Here is a 19216-nt window from a genome sequence, read left to right on the forward strand (position 1 = left end):
AAATAACAGACGCATGTACTCCAGACATCAGACTTAACTTACATCAGACATGTAACTCTCACGTCTAACCTTTTTTTTTTCAGTTTTTGTGGTCTCCTCTGCTTATACTATCATTGTTTCTCATTCCTTATAGGGTACCTTGACAGGGTGGCTGCAGATGAGAGGAAGTTGAAGGAAGTCACCTACAATCGGTCAATCTGGGAACCGTTAGCTAGTTTGAGTAAACCTCATGGGGCAAACTCTCAGTGTGAATTAAGCTTAAAATGCTAACTTGCTGATATATGATAAGAGGTGGTTTTGACATTGGTCTCCTAGTGGACTGTTTAATTGAAAGCAATCCAGTCCTGCTTACACAAGACTGGTCAGTGATATTCAAACTACGAGCAGCTTATACCGAAAATCTTTTCCCCTGCTGACAGAGTCTGCATATTCATATGCAGATATCTGTTTATAAAGACTAACGATGGACTCTGACGACTCCTATGTTCTGCTCTCTGAAGAGCAACTCATCTACATCATCACCATTCCCCTGTCGACCTCCATCATCCTGGCCAACCTCGTCATCATCTTGGGCATCTCCTGGAACCGCCAACTCCACAACACGCCCAACTACTTCTTCCTCAGCCTGTTAGTAGCCGACTTGTGTACGGGCGTGGCACTGCCGTTCATACCGCTGATGGGTCTAAACAGGCATTTAAGTTTTAGCTCCTGTCTGGTGGCTCACGTGTTCCCAAATTTCCTCTTCTTGGCGTTCCTCTTCAACCTGGTAATGGTTCACTATGAGCGCTACATATGCATTATTGACCCCTTGCATTACAGTAACCTGTGGATGCATCGCAGTTTTCCCTTAACGCTGCTTGTGGTGTGGACTCCGGCACTTTTGTATGCATCTCTACCTGCCTTTGGCTGGAATAACTGGACAGGGTCAGATTTTAACAGTTGCTGCAAAAGTACCCAAAATTTAACGGCATTTTCAAACTGCTTAGCAAATACAACCAGCTGTTGCTCGTACAGGAGGGTGTTCCCCAATGCATTTATCTTCCTGGAGGTGTATGGACTTGTTTTACCTGCTATTCTGGCCATCGCCGCCATGACCGGCCATGTTTTGTGGATCACCCGAGGCCAGCTGAAGGACATATGCCGCCTCCATCGTTCGGTGGAGCGAGGAAGTCAGGCCTCTGACCAGGAGCAAAAGCTGAACCTGCGGTACACGCGCTGCGTGGTAGCAGTGTCGCTGACTTTTCTCGCCTGCTGGGTTCCCTACCTCATTTACATGCATGTCTCCATAGCACTGGTGGTCAGCGACCCCAAGCGGAGTTCTACCACTCACATTGTGCTGTCCTGCACTGGTATCGGAAGCATGGCTGTAGTGCCGATTGTGCTGGGCTTGGCCAACAGGCAATACACAGAACCTGCGTTAAAACTTCTCCAGAAACTCAGAGACAGGTGGAGGCCAAGGACACAGGCATCAGAGGAAGCCACAGTCTGAAATGATACTGGTTTATCTAAATATTTATCAATATATTCTACAGAAAGCTGAAAGAGAAATAAGAAATATGGCTCTACAGCAGAAAACCCCCCCACATCTACTAGAGGGCGATCGTGGCTCAAGAGTTGGGAGTTTGCCTTGCAATTGGAAGGTTGCTGGTTCGAGCTCCGGCTTGGACAGTCCTCAGGCAAGACACTTCACCCGTTGCCTACTGGTGGTGGTCAGAGGGCCAGGTGGCGCCAGTGTCCGGCAGCCTCGCCTCTGTCAGTGCGCCCCAGGGTGGCTGTGGCTACAATGTAGCTGCCATCACCTGTGTGTGAATGTGTGTGTGAATGGGTGGATGACTGGATGTGTAAAGTGCTTTGGGGTCCTTAGGGACGAGTAAAGCGCTATACAAATACAGGCCGTTTACCATTTCACGTGGACACTTATTTATCAGTGTTTTATAAAATAAAAGTCCCCTAATGTTCTACCACTATTACTTCTAGGTTTTGAAGTGTCAGTTTCTTAAAGTTTACCATTGTTAGGCATATCCATATTAGCAAAGGTAACTAGAAAGATGAAGACTGGAACCAAATAAGAATAAAGAAGTATAAAAGTGAATAAAGTGCTCAGTTTTGCTATTCTGCAGATTAAGTTCTGGAAGGAATTTTAACCATCTTGAAAACAAAGGACCTAGTCTGTAATAGACATTTTGCAGGACTTTTTTTCTTTTTTTTAAAAGAGAAAACTATCCTCATTTGATAACTTTTCACAGATTTTTCCACTGGTATTTAAATTGACTTATGTTAAATATTACAAATTGAGCTCACAAAGATGAAGAAGGTAACTTTTCACCCAGAAATACATCCGCTTTTTAGTATTTTATGCAGTTTAGAATGACACAGAAGTAAGGCACTACTAATATAAAGACAATGACTCTGTGTTTTTTATAGAAATCTTAGTTTTTGTGCATGTACAAATATGTTCTGCTTATGTAAATGAAACTATAGGTGAACCTCTTACGTTACCTCTTAGAACTTTAGAATAAACATTTCCTCTGAAAGCCTTTTACGTGCATTTTGGACAAACAGTTTTTGGTGTTCTGCTTGGACTTTCTAAATTGGTACAATTCCATTATATTCTTAAAGTATTCTGAATTTTCCTAACCTTAAGCGACTGGTGTCTTTCAGCATTAATAATAAAAAATCGCTAAAAGATGCACATTTTTCCATACAGAAGAAAACATTTTTGAGCGAGATTGTGGTTTGCTAGGTTATCAACTAAGGCTAGCAAATTTGGTAAGTAAGGTGAATCGTAGACTTTACAGGTCCAACACACAGATACATATATTCACTAAAATAAGTGCAGCAAATTCACTCACCAAAACTCAAGAACAAACTTCTTGGATGGGGTGTTAGTACAGCAAATTATTTCTCAGATAGTTCCTTTTAAAAATGTTCCAACAGCATTGTGGTTCAGTTTTGTTATTCAAATTAGCTGTAGCCTAGCACACAGCTAGCATGTAGCTGCATGTAGCTGTTTGTCAAAATTGTCTCAACCTTGTAGTTGTCTCTCATGACATAATGAACTTATTGATCAATCATCTGTCAAGTCGTCAGAAACATAGAATTTTCTAACTGGTTGCCAAGTGGTTCTTCAAGATTGCTAGCAATCACTAGGTAAAACTGGTAACAGAGGTAGAGCCATTGAGTAAGCTGTGTCAGAGAGGTTATGGTTAGAATTGTCATGTGATACAAGGAGACTTCAAATAGTTCCAGCTGTGCTTCGCAGCAAATTTAAATCAAGTGACAGGTCGTCGATTTTTACAGCATCTAAATCTCCTAATGTTTTGGTAGACCTACCAATATATTAGGCATGCATTGTATGGCACAAGTTAATTTTATCAGAGTGTACTGACAGCATGGAATTTTACTTTTAAACATCTTACCTTTAAAAAGTATATCCCAATCTTCTGTGCAGCTATATTTTGATGGTACGGCCAGCGTATGTTGCTAACCTCTGGCACTATTGTGAGGCTCCACGGTCCACTGTTGTTGTAAAAAATGGTCCATTGGAGTGAATGGAGATGACGCGACTCTTCCATTCAGGGTGCTGCACCACAAACCTTGTTACTTGTATGCAAAGCCTCACTAACTACTAGCCGAACAGTAGTGAAACTCAAAAAGGTTTAATGAAAACTGGAAACAGTAATCATTTGCTTTCAAAATAAATATTCTGCCTCAGTGCTGGAGCCCACATGAGGTGTAACTTTTACTTGAATGCAAATAGTCTCCATTTCCCATTTGTCTTACTTTTTGCAATTCTACTAGTGCTCGGAGAGTACCTGGCAGGTGCTTTGCAGACAATTCGAATTTCTGGCGACCTATTAGTGACCAAAGTAATTGCAAGAAGGCTTTTGGTACAGTACTGTATACTTCTTTGTGGCCAATTTCACACAGCAACAGCAAACAACATCTCACACATTTTTTGCATAGTGGCTTTAGCACTTGTCTTCAGATTTATTGCCAACAACCTCCAGACACCACTTGTCAACTGGCCATAAAATATAAATTCTCCCCTAGCAACCGGTGATTGCTTGATGGTCAGGACTAGCCCTAGACACACAGATGGTCAGGATTGTGTGTCTAGGCATATTCACTTGGCCTGACAGTGTCACGTGTCCATAATGCCTGCAAAATCTGATTTATTTTTTCTGCTGGAGCTCTGGAAATTTTAACATGGGAGTCTATGGGGACTGACAGGTTTTTGCCATTGCAATTATTAGTTCTTCCTTATTGGCTCTATTTGTTAGCCCTGGAAAAAAATATAAATGGCTAACTTAAATCCCGTTGGCATGACTCAGAGGAGGATTTAAAATAGAGAATTATCACCATGTTGCAAGTCAAAGACCACCATCTCTTGTTGGTCTCAAGAAATTGCTGGCAACCTTAAAGCTAATTAGACACGACCACTTTGGTACAACTGCTAATGTCAGCTTACTAACACACTGATGTTTATCGAGTATGCTGTTTATTTGAATTGTATTACTGCAAACAGTGAGTGCCTGCAGAATATCACAGCTGGGTGTAAATCTTCTCTAACACAATCTAATTGCAGGTTTGTTGAAATGTCCTTGTGTCAGATGTACATTTCATAGCTCATTGTAATGCTCGCTCTGGACATCAAATTGTAGTTTTTTCCATCTGGCACCCCTCCCCCGTAATATTTGCTACTTCCCTCACCAGTATTTATCTATGTACTGGTATGCAAGCTCAAGAGGGGAGATGGGTCTGTAATACAGAAACACACAGGGGAGAGACACGTGGTGAAAATAATAAGAAAAAAATCATTATTACATAAAAATCCACAAAACTACAACATTCTGGTTTCTGTTTTATGAGACAAATCATTGCAAGTAGTGAATCCTTTTAAAAAGGTGGCACGAGAAACATCTGCTGCCTCTAGATCCATCCAGGGGAAACGAGCTTTGTATTTGAGGCTTGATTAAACAGAACACGCGGTGCTTGATTCCCCAGTCAATCAGAATGGGGTTTTAAATGTCTGCAAACAGTATGCGGGTGGAAAAGAGACTCAAATCAAATTAAGTGGAAGGTTGAACTGAACTGACATTTGTAAAGCCAGAGTCGAGGGAAGGTGCCTTGCTAAGCCATGTTCCAATGGATATTCCAGTGGTTATGTAGACTGGAATATCATGTACATATGAATCAAAAAGACAGAGGAGAACCGGGAGGGGAAGGAGGGAACAGGGACTGCTGGGCTCCAGCTAATCTGCTAAAGACTCACTTTTATCTTAATCAGCTGGAGACCTGCTGATATATTCGTCTAACATATGCACCGGGCTTTAAATGTGTCTAAATCAAGGGTGTCAAACATAAGGCCCGAGGGCCAGAATCAGAATTATCCTGGCAAAGACTTAAATCCAGCCCACTGGTCATCTTTGGAAAATGTAAACAAGGGCACACATTTTGGACTTTTACCTGTATGTTCAGTGTTTTTACAGCTTCTCCTGCTGATAAAGATCTCCTCCATAACCATTCATACTATACCAACGTTACAGATAAACAATAAAACCGAGGTTTCTATAATAGTAATATTTTTTATTCTGATTTATTAAACATGAATTACTCTTCTGTAATTGTAATTGCAGGAGCGCCTGGTTAGTACGCTACCAGAACCTTTTCTGTAAGTTTACACATCTATTTATGTGTACTGATAGATTGTTTTCATTAACTACAGCAGCATTTCTTTATCATGTAGAAAAACCAAGACCTCCTGTTAAAATTGCAATTCTTTTTCTGATATTAAATTAGATTAAATGTGTAGTTAAACATCTTTACACTGCGGGAAAGGGAGTTTTGCTGGTCTGGCCCACTAAAGTGGAAAGTAGGCTGTGTATGATGTAAGATGAGTTTGACATCTCTGGTCTGGAGATTTTATAAATATAATGTCAAACTATTAATAAGTAGTTTGATATTATAGTAAACAACACATTTGCTGAGACCCTTATAAATTTTCTGTCATTGAAGAATGAGAGGACCCAGGTGCAGACTGAGCCCAGCGATATGCAGTGGTGTGAAAAAGTGTTTGCTGCTTTTCTGATCTCCTATTTTTGTATATTTGTTAAACCTAAATGTTTCACATGATCAGACAAACTTACATATTAGACGAAGGTAACACGAGTAAAGGTAAAATGTACTTGACGGCAGAGCAGATGATCCCACAGCAGGGAAACAAAAACCAGGAAGCAAAACCGAAACACGAGACGACAAACCCACAGTGTGAAACAGGAAGAAATGAAAAGATAATTGAAAAGTGAGGACTGAAGGCACTCTGATGCAGAAACTATAACAAGGACAGAAACGCAGAACAGAGAAGAGACACGAAATCACGAAATAAGGAAACTAGAAACCTGGAGTAGCAGAACAAAGACAACACAATGCCAGGGATGTGACATTATGTCTCATTAATGTGGCTCTGTGGGTCTGCTAATGCTCCAACGTGAATGTAGAGACCCTGTCGCAGCTTTCAAAAGATGTTTGTTCATAAGTTGGACATGATTCATTTTAAATAGCTCAGGCTGATGAATATCCACAGGAGTCAGAGGGCAAGGTGCCCCCCAAAAAAGGTAGTTGCCCCAGTGCCCCTACAGGATTGCCTGGTAGGCGTTACTGGTCACTTTTCTTCTGAACCGACTCATCAGGCAACAACTTTTTTCCACTGCTCCCAACGCCAATATTTATGTTCCCTAAACTGAAACCTTCTCATTGGCTTCACTGATAAGTGTTTTCTTAAGGCCGTACATTGCATGAAAATGTTCTTACATTCACTATTAAACCAAACTTTGAATTCTACTGTTGATTTCTTACAATTTGATTTAATCAAATCTCTGTCTCACAGATGATTCTTCACCATTATCCTTCCAGGTTTTATTACTGTGTTGAATAGCTGTTAGGCCAAACCGCAGATCAATTCATGTTTAAGCCACTCGCCTTTATCTACTACAAAACGCTGTCAAACCTAAAATGAGGACGTGGGCCCAGCTAGTAAACCACCTGTTGTCAGCTGAAACATATGAATCACTGCACTGATAATAGATCATTCCTTGGTTAATTCCAGAATTTGGGTTGGATATATGTTTATATAATTTTGTGCCTTAGTAAGTATGAAATTAAGACAGCAGACACATTAATCATTTTTGCTTCATGAATTATTTTATTGCTATTGCGCTGCACACATTCACCCAAATGATAGATGTCACTTTGGCATAAGCTGAGGTAAGAAGTCCCACACACATAAGAAAAAACATCCCTTTGCAGCATTGTGTAAAGATGCACAGCTTACAGCACCACTGAAATATTCTGATTTGTTTTTGCATGAAAAGCCATTCCAAGCCCTGTTGTCACTCTATGAAGAAACGTATGCATATATGTCCTCTCCACTCCTTTAATTGCACCTTTAAACCTCCAAGTTCCTTATTTTGCTGCTGATGTCGCTGAGAAACCTTTGCAGTGTTTTTACAGAGAGCTGCCCGATTCCTATTTCGCTCACAAATGTTTAAGAGAAATAGAAAAAACAAAAACTACAATGGAGCACCACAAGCCTTTACGAATGCGAACAAAGAAAAGAAAACATTTCCAGAAACACTGCTTGACACGAACACATTCACGCACAATTTTTAGGCAAACGTTCAACCTGCCGGGAAGCTGCTGTTACTGCTCACTCTTCCAGAAAGCACACAAACTAAAAAAGATTATTATATATAAAAAACAAATTTAAAAAAATCTGGATATTTAATTTAAATAAATTTAACTTCGTTTGAATTAGTTTCACATTTTCATTCACATTGATTCACAGTTTGCGGATATCGGCCTGTGATGGATTGGACCAGCTCAGGCACACTTCTTCTGGCACCATGTCAGCTGGGACAGGCTTAAAGCCCCATCGGTGACTCTGACTGATTGAGCTGACATACTCTAACGCTGCAGACAGAGGCATGACAGACAGTCCCAGTCAATCAGTCAGTGTACTGGTAACTTTCAGACACAAGTTTGCCTTCTTCCACTTCCAACCGGATCAACAGGCGCTTCTTGGTGGCAGGGGACACTGGTGGGACAATAGTGGTGTCTGGTGCAATGGTGGGCGTGGTGACGGCGATATCCCGGACAGGGGTGGGTTCGGTGGCTTTCGGTTTGGCTGGCACGTATCGCGTCGGCGGCAGGTGAACGTCTGCGTGCAAGTAAGGACTTGGATTGGTTGGTTTGTTTTTAGAAATCTGAGCAAAAAAGAGGTTTGATTTTAGTAGGATGAAAAAAATTAATCAAGCATGAGAATGCTGATATGTGTGAAATGGATGTTACTGGTTTGGCTCGCTTTTGATTGATTTTTCAATTTAGATTGATCTTTTTTTATGTGTTAACGTTTTGCTTTATTTAACTCTCTCTGTTGGTTTCTACTGACATCACTGGTTTACTGGATGACCAAAATTGAGGCCTTTTTGGACACGTGAAATAGTCACATTGATCAGCAGTAATGCATTATTGGATGACAAAGCTTTGTTAGTGGTTTATTAGAAAGAAATGAATCACTTTATATTCAGTGGTTTTGAAGCTAGAGCTCAGATCCCACACTGGGGCTTGGAGGACAATATTCTGCAAGTGTCAGAACTCCGTTTTTGCAATTTTAGCACCAACAATATTCACACTAAAAAAAAGGACGAATAAAATCATCACTCATATTTTCACTCAACTATTCCTGAGTAAAGAACACGATAAGGGATCCTGAGCCACAACTATTGGGAACCACTGTCTTTAGAAGATATAGATTTTTGATTTTATTAAAGGGAAATTTGTACAGAATTAGTAAAATAAAGAATAAAAATGTATACACTTATGTGTCAGTAGACAACAAAGGTTCTCACCTGATTGGCGCGTTAGGTAGCTCATTCTGGAGATAGAGCAGACACAGATATTAGTACAAGCACTACATTTAGATAATACGGTATTTTATTATTATTTTTTCTCTTTGGTTTTTCGATGCTCCCTCTGCTTACATACCTCTGCTCCTCGCCCTCCAGCAGCTTTTTGTAGGTGTTGATCTCGATGTCCATGGCCAGCTTGATGTTCAGCAGCTCTTGGTGATCACGGATCAGTGAAGCCAAGTCCTGCCTGGCCCGCTTCAAACAATCTTCCAGCAGAGCGATATTTTCCCGGGCCTTGTTGAGATTTTCCTCACCCTCTTTTCTAGCATCATCCAGGTCATTCATGAGGGCCTCTTCCTGATGGGAAAACAGAGATAAGATAACATCAGCAGTGACTAGATGGACAACATGCGTGCTGACTAAATACTGTCCAAATAATGTATCTAAGGGGAACCAACCTTCCTTCTGAGACTCTCCAGGTCTGCTGTAAGCCTCTGGATGAGACGCAGCAAGTCTGAAATCTCCCTCTTTATGTCACGCACTTCTTGCTCGCGCTCTCCTACAGTTTGGACCAGAGATTCCATCTAAAGTGGGAACAGGGAGGTCAAATACTCAAAACATCTGCGATAAGACTGAATGTCATATAAGCAATCATAGAAAAATACTTTTCTCTGGTTCCACTGCTCAGCCTCTTCCCTGGTGCGGGTAGCCATGGTAGCATATTGATTCTCAACGGCCTTGATGAACTGGTCCATGTCCAGAGAACGTCTGGTGTTGTCCTGTAGGACCACTGTTTTGTTCTGGATGCGTGACTCCAGCTCCTTGATCTCCTGCAGGGGCAGACATGGAGACAGTGAGTTATTGTGGAGACAAAGAAAAAGACCCACACACCAAATTTATTAGACCACCTGTCATTTGTAATTACCAATACTGTTAATTCACCAACTGGATTTTCATCACTTTCATTACCTCATCAAATGCGAGCCTGAGGAAGGCCATTGTTCTCATCAGGTCCTCAAGATCCACAGCCAGAGCTACTGCCTCCAAGTGGCCTTCGTCTACTTCCTGTAACACACACATTAAATATACATACATGTGCCTCCAGTGACGACACAGTGATGAATAAAACTTTAAAGCTCACAGTACCTTTTTAGACACAATAAAGTCGTTCTCAAGGTCACCTCTCTTGTGCAACTGGTCTTCATACCTGAAACCAATTCCAAATAAAAAGGTGAAAAACTGATGAAGTTACAAGTTTTATTGCAACAATCAACATGTTCAGTAAAATCAGCCGCCCTGTGATTTGCTGACCTTTCCTTGGTATTTTCCACCTCGTCCTGGATCTCCTGCAGCTCAGGCTGCAGTTTGTTCTGGTCGGATTTCAAGCTTTCAATCTGCTGCTCCAGCTCGTTCTCCAGCTGCTTCACAAGATACTCAACCTTCCCGTTGTAGTCCTCCTGCTCCCTGAGGATCTTCAGCTTTGTCTCAAGTCTTCTCTTCTCATTCTCCAGGTTTTTCACCTACAAGACACAGACAGACAACATGGGTAGGAATGCATCACAACAATGTGTCTCTGTGGAATCCTTAATCTCCATACTGCACGTGATAATGGCGACTCACTGCTGACCTTAGACGTTGACGTTTTCTCATTTTTCCACAAGGTGGCATCCTACGTGCAGGCCTATCTCTGATTATGTGCATATGAAGAAAATGAACTGCAGATAGACTTGTTTTTTGTGGCCTCCGGTAACATAATTGGTTTGAGCCGACAGGAAACACTATTCATGGGCCATTTGCACTTTTTCAAATCGCAGTAAAAGCACTTAAAAAGAAAAATAATTATAAGTGAAAAATCCAAAAATTAATGATAATTAAAATGTAAAAAACAAAGCGCGCAGACGCAGACTTGTAACATTTAAATATAACAAAAAACATAATCCTCGAAGACGGAGGACAAATAAACAGGATGTTTTTGTGTGTGCGCGTAATTTATTTATTCTGTCTCTGCTTATTCATCAGATTTGGATTTATTTACTTATTATTCAACTGTTGTTACCCAGTTAAGCATTTTTTGGCATGTCATTATAAACCAAAAGGTTGCACTATGACAAATAAGAACAACAAGAAAGACAAAAACAACAACCCAATAATAATAACAATAACAATAACAATAACAACAACAACAACAACAATAATAATAATAATAATAATAATAATAATAATAATAATAATAATAATAATAAACCTTTTCAATGAGCGCGACGAACTTGTCATTGAGTCCAACCAATTCGTTCTTCTCTTTGGATTTTCCCGATGAATCGACTCTGTCGGTCGGGACGCTTCTGAGCGGCTTCTTGCTGCTGGGGGAGTAGGACTGGCTGCTGTAGTCTCTTGGTTTGGACATACTGAAGCTTGAAGCGAAGAGCTGGAGTGTGGCTGAACAGGTGAGGGGAGAAGGCGCCTGCAGCCCTGCAGATCACCTTCTTTATAGGTGGACAGGTACAACCCCTCACCTGCCCCAAACTCTGCGTGCGTCCAATCACGAGAGGACAAGTGCGATATTAAATGGAAAGGTCAACGTGAAATACTTGAATTTCGACTCTAAACCAGTCTGTCCAGGAGCACCGGGGCCAATGGCGTCTCTGGGGGGCGGATTCGTGCGAAAAAACAAGTATAAGAACTACCTGCATCCTCCATCAGGCGCCTTAGACGCTCGGTGTCAGTGTCTGCTCTCTCTCACTCTTTCATCCAGCAGCGATCATCATGCCTTCAAACAGCGCTGCCAGCATGTTTGGTGGAGCCGGGGGAAGGGGTGCCAAGGCGTCCGTGTCGACCCTGGATGGGCTGCGCAAAGTGCTGGGCAACCAGACAGAAAAAGATTCGGCTCCCATCCATAAAGCTGCTGCCAAGCCCGTAGCCTCCCAGGCTCCGAGCGCCCCGGAAACTCTCGTCGCTCCCGGTGACGACAAGCAGACACTGCGGACCCTGAACAATCGGCTGTCCGGCTACCTGAACAGAGTGAAGCAGCTTCAGGAGGAGAACAACGATCTGCAGAAAGAGATCGACGACATCCTGGCCAAGAGGAAAGTACCCGAGGGGCGTGATTGGGATGGAATCCTGAAACCCCTGGATAACCTCAAAAGGGAGGTGGGTCAGATTTCTTTCTTTCTTTCTTTCATTCTTGGAATTAACATGCAAATAAATTTCTGACTATACTTTCTTTAATGTAATCTTAAATTCTAACTATTAATGCATATCCTTATTTGATCAGATCAAAGACATCACAGATGACAATGCAAAGCTGCTGCTGCAGATTGATAACAGCAGACTGGCAAATGAAGACTTCAAGAACAAGTGAGTGTGAATGCCGTCCAGGCAAGGGCTCAGAAAATAAACGACAAATTTGTAACAGCAACATAGCATTTGTAGCGTTTGTGAAGTTTGAAGCCAGGCTCCTTCTGTTGATGCAGGCTGGATGATGAGAATAAGGCATGCAAAGAATTAGAAAAGGACCTGGAGGATCTGAAGAGGGCCAAAGATGATACCAAACTGAGCTGCGACCAGACGATGGAAGAGATCAAAATGGTTAATGATGAGCTTGAGCGTCTCAAGACGGAACACAAGAAAGTAAGGAGGAAAACCAGCATGTTAAAAGTCACACGCTCAGTGCTGTATTGTGTGAAACTTGTAACTTGTGTTTGTCTTGCAGGAGGTTGATTCTCTGCTTGAGAAGATCAAGGACTCAGATGTGACAGTGGAGATTAAGTCCCAGGACAACAACCTGAGTGACGTTGTCCAGAATGTCCGCAGACATTATGAGAAAGTGGCTGAGAAGAACCTGAAGGAGGCAGATGAATGGTACAAAGACAAGGTATGGAAGATTAAAGCTGGGAATGATGTGCTTCCTTGTCTCAGTTTCTCTCACTGTTTTCATCATATTATTTCTCCCCCAGTTTGAAACCATCAAGGTGGAAGAGGCCCAGAATACTGAGGCCTTGGAGTCTGGAAAGAATGAGCTCAAAGATCTCCAGAAACAGAAGCAAACTTTGGAAATTCAGATTCAGACCAAGAACAACAAGGTAAGCGCACAAGAGTGAATACAAGACTGTACAAATGCAGTACATTACAAAATCATGCAACACAATCTCAGTATCAGGACAAGATTGACGTTTCTCTTTGGTTGACACAGAAACAGAAAACATGAACAAAATATCAATATCGAGTATTCTTAAGGTTTGTTTTTCATTGGTAGCTGCGCACTGTGGAGCAAACCCTGAGAAACATCAAAATGGAGTATGGTCATCGCCTGGAGCCATCCAACAAGATCATTCATAAGCTGCAGCAGGACCTCGGAGACGTGAGGGAACAGGTGGAGCTGCAGCTAGACGCCAACAAAAACCTGCTGTCTGTCAAGCTGAAGCTGGAGAAGGAACTCGAACAGTACCAAGAACTTCTTTCTCGCTTATTTGATGATGTTGAAAAGTAAGGATGATGGCAGGTGCATCCTGTTTACTTTTAAACCTGTTGCGGGTATAAAACAGGTTTGCCAGCTGGCAGAACAGAGTGTCTGTTTAGTCATGTGGTGCTTTACCTCCATACATAATAAGTAAAACACAGCACTTTTACCCAAAGGACTGACATCTTATATGAAACCAGATCTTTAGATCTGCTGTCATTTGTTTAATTTAATTCAGTTAGTTATAGAAAATGAAAATAAATCTTTAATAAATTTGATTATTTGTTAAAAGCATTTCTGGCGAGGGCAGTTGGTAACAAAATAGCTATAAAATAAGTAGTTCAGAATGAAAACAGAGGCACTATTCTCTTTATATTTCCTGTATTGTTGCTTTAAGGTGAAACCACGTTGTGTTTTAATGTCTGTAATTTCCTGGTAAGGGCTTTTTTTAGCCTGCAAATCTTTACCTAATGTAGTTTTACGGTTCAACATTAAGGGAAAACACCATGTGAATGTTGGCACTGTGTGCTTATTTCCCACTTGGTGTGTTAGCTCTTTATGCTTTTCTTCCCTGACAGCGCAGAGTTTGCTTTAACCGATGCAATACCGCAAGGTAAGTTTGGGATCTGCCAAGAAAAAAAAAAGTTAAATCACAATGAACGTGTCTGTCACGCATCCACGTGCCGAGACCTGATCAGCAAGATTCATATCGCTAAACAAGACTTGGGTCAGTTACTGCCTATGATGCGTTCAGTTTGGTATGACTCCACTCCAACAGGAAACAAAGTAAAGATACCAGAATCTGACCCTTGTCTTCCCTTTAGGACTGTAAATGTGAACAAAAATAGGAAATTACAGAAAAATAGTAAATCAAAAATAAAAATCTAAATGCTACCTTCGCATCACTGCGGGCTGAGTTAACAGTTTTGGGAAGTATGCTTACTGACTTTCTTGCCAAGAATTAGATGAGAAGGTAGTTACAAGTCTTACTTTAGTCCCTTAAGTATAACTAGCAGACAGTTAGCTTAACTTAGCTTAGCAAAAAGAAAATAATGAATCACCTACTTAGATACATTCATACATATACATACATATATATATACATATATGTGTGTGTGTATATATGTGTGTGTGTGTACAAATAGCTGTGTACTATGGAAGCTGATTTCTGCTACTATAAAAAAGTCCTCCACAAAATTTGGATTAATGTTCAGTTGGCCAATTCAAAATTTCAAGTTATTAAATTGAAATTTCAAGATACATAACTTCATATTTTGAGGCATTATGTCAAAAATGTTGAGATAGCTAACTTGAAATTTTGAGTCATCAAAATTTCAAAATGTGAATATTAAGTCAGATTTTTTGAGATATTAACCAAAATTCTGAGTTGAATTGATTTTGTACCTGAAAATTTGAAATTTTAGTTATTTACTTGAAATTTCAACATACCTAATTTAAAATTTCAAGTTTAGTCAAAGTTTTGGGATGCATAACTCAAAGTTTGAGTAAAGTTGAAATTTGAAATTTTGAGTTATTTATTTTAAAAAAATTGAGACTCCTAATCTGAAAATTTGAATGGTCAAAATTTCAAAATACTGAACTTGAAATCACTGAGTCATTAAGTAAAACTTTGGAGATATTAACCAAAAGTCTTCACCTTTTTTCTTTTTTAGTAGCATAAAAAAGCTTTCATAGTGTCACCCACTGATACTTTTGGTGCCAACACTAACTAGCATTAGGCATCAGCAAGGAAGAAAATAAGCACATTTCCCAACATTTCTAAACTACCTCTTTAAAGCTAGCCGCATCACTAAAATGCACTAGACCATTGCAATAACACCATATTTTAACTCTACATCTTAATCCAATGAATAATTATTTTCAAAAGCTAATCAATCACCATTAAACCAAATATTTTTGATTCTCAGCAAACTCATAAACAGGTAACAGGAACTAACTGACTAAAGGCATATTTGTAACCTCTAAAATATGTCTTTTTGTTTACAGGGCAACAAACTAAAGAAGATGACGTTCCGGAACAGGGTGAAATAATAAAACAAGAAGTAGTTGCAAAACAAGAAAGCGCTCCCTCTAATCAATCAGCCCCCCCCAGAAGCTCCTGAAGTGGAGGAGGAACCCCCCATCCAGGCTGACTCAAATGCTAGTAGCAGGGAAGAGGCTGCAGTCAGCAGCTCTGCTAAAAAGAAGAAATCTAAAAAGTCCAAGAAGTCCAAAACTAAGAAGGATTCCTCCTCCTCCTCTTCTTCCTCCTCCTCCTCTTCTTCTTCCTCCTCCTCCTCCTCCTCCTCCTCTTCTTCCTCCTCTGATTCCGAAAAGGAAGAAGAAAAGCCCGTAACTGAGGGTGAAGTGGTGACAGCTTGATCTTAAATGCTTTCTTTTTTTTCAGTTTGGTTATTTTCTTTTTCTGCTGTTCAGCAAATTAAAACTGCCTTCTGTACTGGTGCTGTCAAACCTGTAAAGTTACTCTGAGGTGCTGTTGTGGTTTATGTTCTCAGCTGTGCATGAAATAAAAAGATGTGGTTTTGAAAGACAAATGCTCAGCAGCGTCTTATTGATTTATTCTTTCATACATGAATTACTTGGCAGTTACTGCAGTGATAGTGCAGTCACTCAGAAAAAGAGGATCACAAATTGGCATAAGTTTGATCTTCACAGACTAAAGTTCATTTTTATTTCAAACATTTCAAACATGTGCCTTCACAATCATTACAAAATATCATTCCATTATTTGTTTGAAAAGGAGTAGGCTGAAGTATTTACTTATTTGTCCCTACCCCCTCAAGTTTTACCTCTCATTCATTTATTTATTTTTTTGTCTTAAATAAAAACTTTAGTCTTCACAGACAAAAGTTCATTTTTGGCGCCTTAACTCTTAATGTTCAGATATGCCCAGTCACTATAGCTTTAGCAACAAGAAACATCCTCAAATGTCTTTTAGAAAGTCCACCAATGCTTCAACCCAAAGCTTATACAGTTTGCCATAAGGTAGGACAGAAAAAGAGCAAAATATTCACATTTAAGAGCCATTTGCCTTCAAATGTTTGCTTAACAAGTATCCCTCTATCTCATCTGTGAAATTAGATGAACAAATAGTAAAAACAGATGTGACAAAAATAGATGGTTGAAAGAAATTCATCAAAAACAGTGTTATGAATACAAATTCAAACAAACTCACTTATATGTGCGTCTGTATCCGTTTTCATTTATTTACTATCATGTAAACTGATATTGTAAAAGAGCAGTCATTTAGTCTTTTTATTACCAAGAGCTTTGATACAATTTATGTTTAAGTTTGCATTTAAACATCATAATAAACCAAAAGTTTCATGAAAGGCAGAGATTTCTATGCTTTATTAAGTACACCTTGGAAGTACTGGGTTGGACCCCTTTCGTGTCTTCAGAACATCCTCAGTTATTCGTGGCACAGATTGAACAAGGTGCTGGAAAAAATCGTCAGAGATTCTGGTCCAGCATCTTACGGTTTGTCTGCTGCACGTCCATGATGTGAATTTCCTGTTCCACCGCATCCCAAAGATGTTTTCTTGGCTTTGAAGTGAAGTCATTATGTTGAAGAAAGCAGTTTGAGTTGACTGATGGAAGCAGTGATCAGGAGATGGGTGCACTGTGGTCATAAAGAATGGACAATATTTCTCAGGTAGGTCGTGGTGTTTAAAGGATGTTCAGTTGGAGCTAAGAGCTCAGAAGTGCAAAGGTACCAAGCACCATTATCCATCCCCAGCAGCTTGAATGGACCCAAGCTTTAATGTTGTTTACACCAACCTACTATTTGAAGGTTTGAAACTAAATCTAGACTTATCAGACCAGACATACTCCAGTTTTGGGGAGCCTGTGTAACTCATGTTTTTAGCTAACAGGAGTGGAACCCAGTGTGGTCTTCTGCTGCAGCCCACCCATTAGTTGTGATTTTCTCCACATCCAGAGATGCTTTTCTGCATACCTTGGTTGTAACAAGTGGTTATTTGAATTACTGCTGCCTTCATTTCAGCTCAAAGCAGTCTGGCTGTTCTCCTCTGGCAGCAACATTTTGCAGCTCACTGTGTTTATTTTCTGTTGTTCAGACCATCCTCTGTAAACTCCAGAGTTGGTTGTCTGGGAAAAATGTCAGTAGATTAGCAATTTCTAAAATACTCACCAACAAGTGGTTTGTATCATATCTATCTAATAGACTCCAGTTTGTGCATGTAAATGGAGAGTCCTCTTCACACACTGAGGTTAATTATGGAGTTCCACAGGGTTCAGTGCTAGGACCAATTCTGTTTACACTATACATGCTTCCCTTAGGCAGCATCATTAGAAGACATAGCATACATTTACACTGCTATGCAGATGACACCCAGCTCTATCTGTCCATGAAGCCAGATAACACACACCAATGAGTTAAACTGCAGGAATGTCTTAAAGACATAAAGACCTGGATGGCCGCTAACTTTCTGCTTCTTAATTCAGATAAAACTGAGGTTATTGTACTCGGCCCTGAAAAGCTTAGAAATATGGTATCTAACCAGATTCTTACTCTGGATGGCATTACCTTGGCCTCCAGTAACGCTGTGAGGAACCTTGGAGTCATTTTTGACCAGGACATGTCCTTCAACGCACATATTAAACAAATATGTAAGACTGCTTTCTTCCATTTGCGCAACATCTCTAAAGTTAGAAATATCCTGTCTCAGAGTGACGCTGAAAAACTAGTTCATGCATTTATTACTTCCAGGCTGGACGACTGTAATTCATTATTATCAGGATGTCCTAAAAACTCACTGAAAAGCCTTCAGCTGATCCAAAATGCTGCAGCAAGAGTCCTGACAGGGACTAGAAAGAGAGAGCAGGTTTCTCCTGTTTTGGCTTCCCTTCATTGGCTTCCTGTTAAATCCAGAAGTGAATTCAAAATCCTGCTCCTCACATACAAGGTCTTAAATAATCAGGCCCCATCTTATCTTAATGACCTTGTAGTACCATATCACCCTATTAGAGCACTTCGCTCTCGCTCTGCAGGCCTACTTGTTGTTCCTAGAGTATTTAAAAGTAGAATGGGAGGGAGAGCCTTCAGTTTTCAGGCCCCTCTTCTGTGGAACCAGCTTCCAGTTTGGATTCGGGAGACAGACACTATCTCTACTTTTAAGATTAGGCTTAAAACTTTCCTTTTTGCTAAAGCATATAGTTAGGGCTGGACCAGGTGACCCTGAATCCTCCCTTAGTTATGCTGCAATAGGTGTGGACTGCTGGGGATTCCCATGATGCATTGAGTTTTTCCTTTCCAGTCACCTTTCTCACTCACTATGTATTAACAGACCTCTCTCTGTTATTAACCTCTGTCTCTCTTCCACAGCATGTCTTTATCCTGTCTTCCTTCTCTCACCCCAACCGGTCGCAGCAGATGGCCCCGCCCCTCCCTGAGCCTGGTTCTGCCGGAGGTTTCTTCCTGTTAAAAGGGAGTTTTTCCTTCCCACTGTCACCAAAGTGCTCATAGGGGGTCATATGATTGTTGGGTTTTTCTCTGTATCTATGAAGCGCCTTGAGGCGACTTTTGTTGTGATTTGGCGCTATATAAATAAAATTGAATTGAATTGAACAACAATCCCACATTCAAAGTCACCTTAGTCGCCTTTGTTCCCGATTTCTCCAGGACCAGGTAATCCTTGAAAACTGAAGAACCTCAACTAAATAAACACACAACAAACCCATCCATCAATCTCCTTCTGCTTATCTGGGGCTGGGTTGCAGGGTAGCAGCCTAAGCAGAGAAGCCCAGACCTCCCTCTCCCTGGCCACCTCCTCCAGCTTATCCAGGGGAACACCAAGGAGTTCCCAGG

General features: G+C 40.7%; 2 protein-coding genes and 1 pseudogene across 2 annotated transcripts; 2 read left to right on the forward strand and 1 right to left on the reverse strand.

Moving 5' to 3' along the window:
• The first annotated feature begins 463 nt into the window (after window positions 1–463).
• Window positions 464–1489, forward strand: LOC146608867 (G protein-coupled bile acid receptor 1-like). The gene has a single exon (XM_085348787.1). It carries the CDS (start codon window positions 464–466, stop codon window positions 1487–1489), a length of 1026 nt encoding a protein of 341 aa, XP_085204913.1.
• A 6517-nt stretch (window positions 1490–8006) lies between these two features.
• Window positions 8007–11313, reverse strand: LOC146608868 (intermediate filament protein ON3-like). Its single transcript, XM_085348766.1, has 9 exons — window positions 11155–11313; window positions 10221–10429; window positions 10056–10116; window positions 9879–9974; window positions 9575–9739; window positions 9368–9493; window positions 9046–9266; window positions 8910–8935; window positions 8007–8218 (listed from the first exon to the last, which is right to left on the reverse strand). The coding sequence occupies exons 1-9, from the start codon at window positions 11311–11313 to the stop codon at window positions 8007–8009; spliced, it is 1275 nt and encodes a 424-aa protein (XP_085204892.1).
• Window positions 11314–11672: 359 nt separating this feature from the next.
• LOC146608869 (keratin, type I cytoskeletal 18-like) lies at window positions 11673–15747 on the forward strand (annotated as a pseudogene).
• The last annotated feature ends 3469 nt before the right edge of the window (window positions 15748–19216 follow it).

The sequence above is a fragment of the Diplotaxodon limnothrissa genome, linkage group LG23 (assembly GCF_057381915.1).
Source record: "Diplotaxodon limnothrissa isolate DT_005_m linkage group LG23, D_limnothrissa_male_GT1.1, whole genome shotgun sequence".
In the NCBI taxonomy this organism is placed as follows: domain Eukaryota; kingdom Metazoa; phylum Chordata; class Actinopteri; order Cichliformes; family Cichlidae; genus Diplotaxodon; species Diplotaxodon limnothrissa.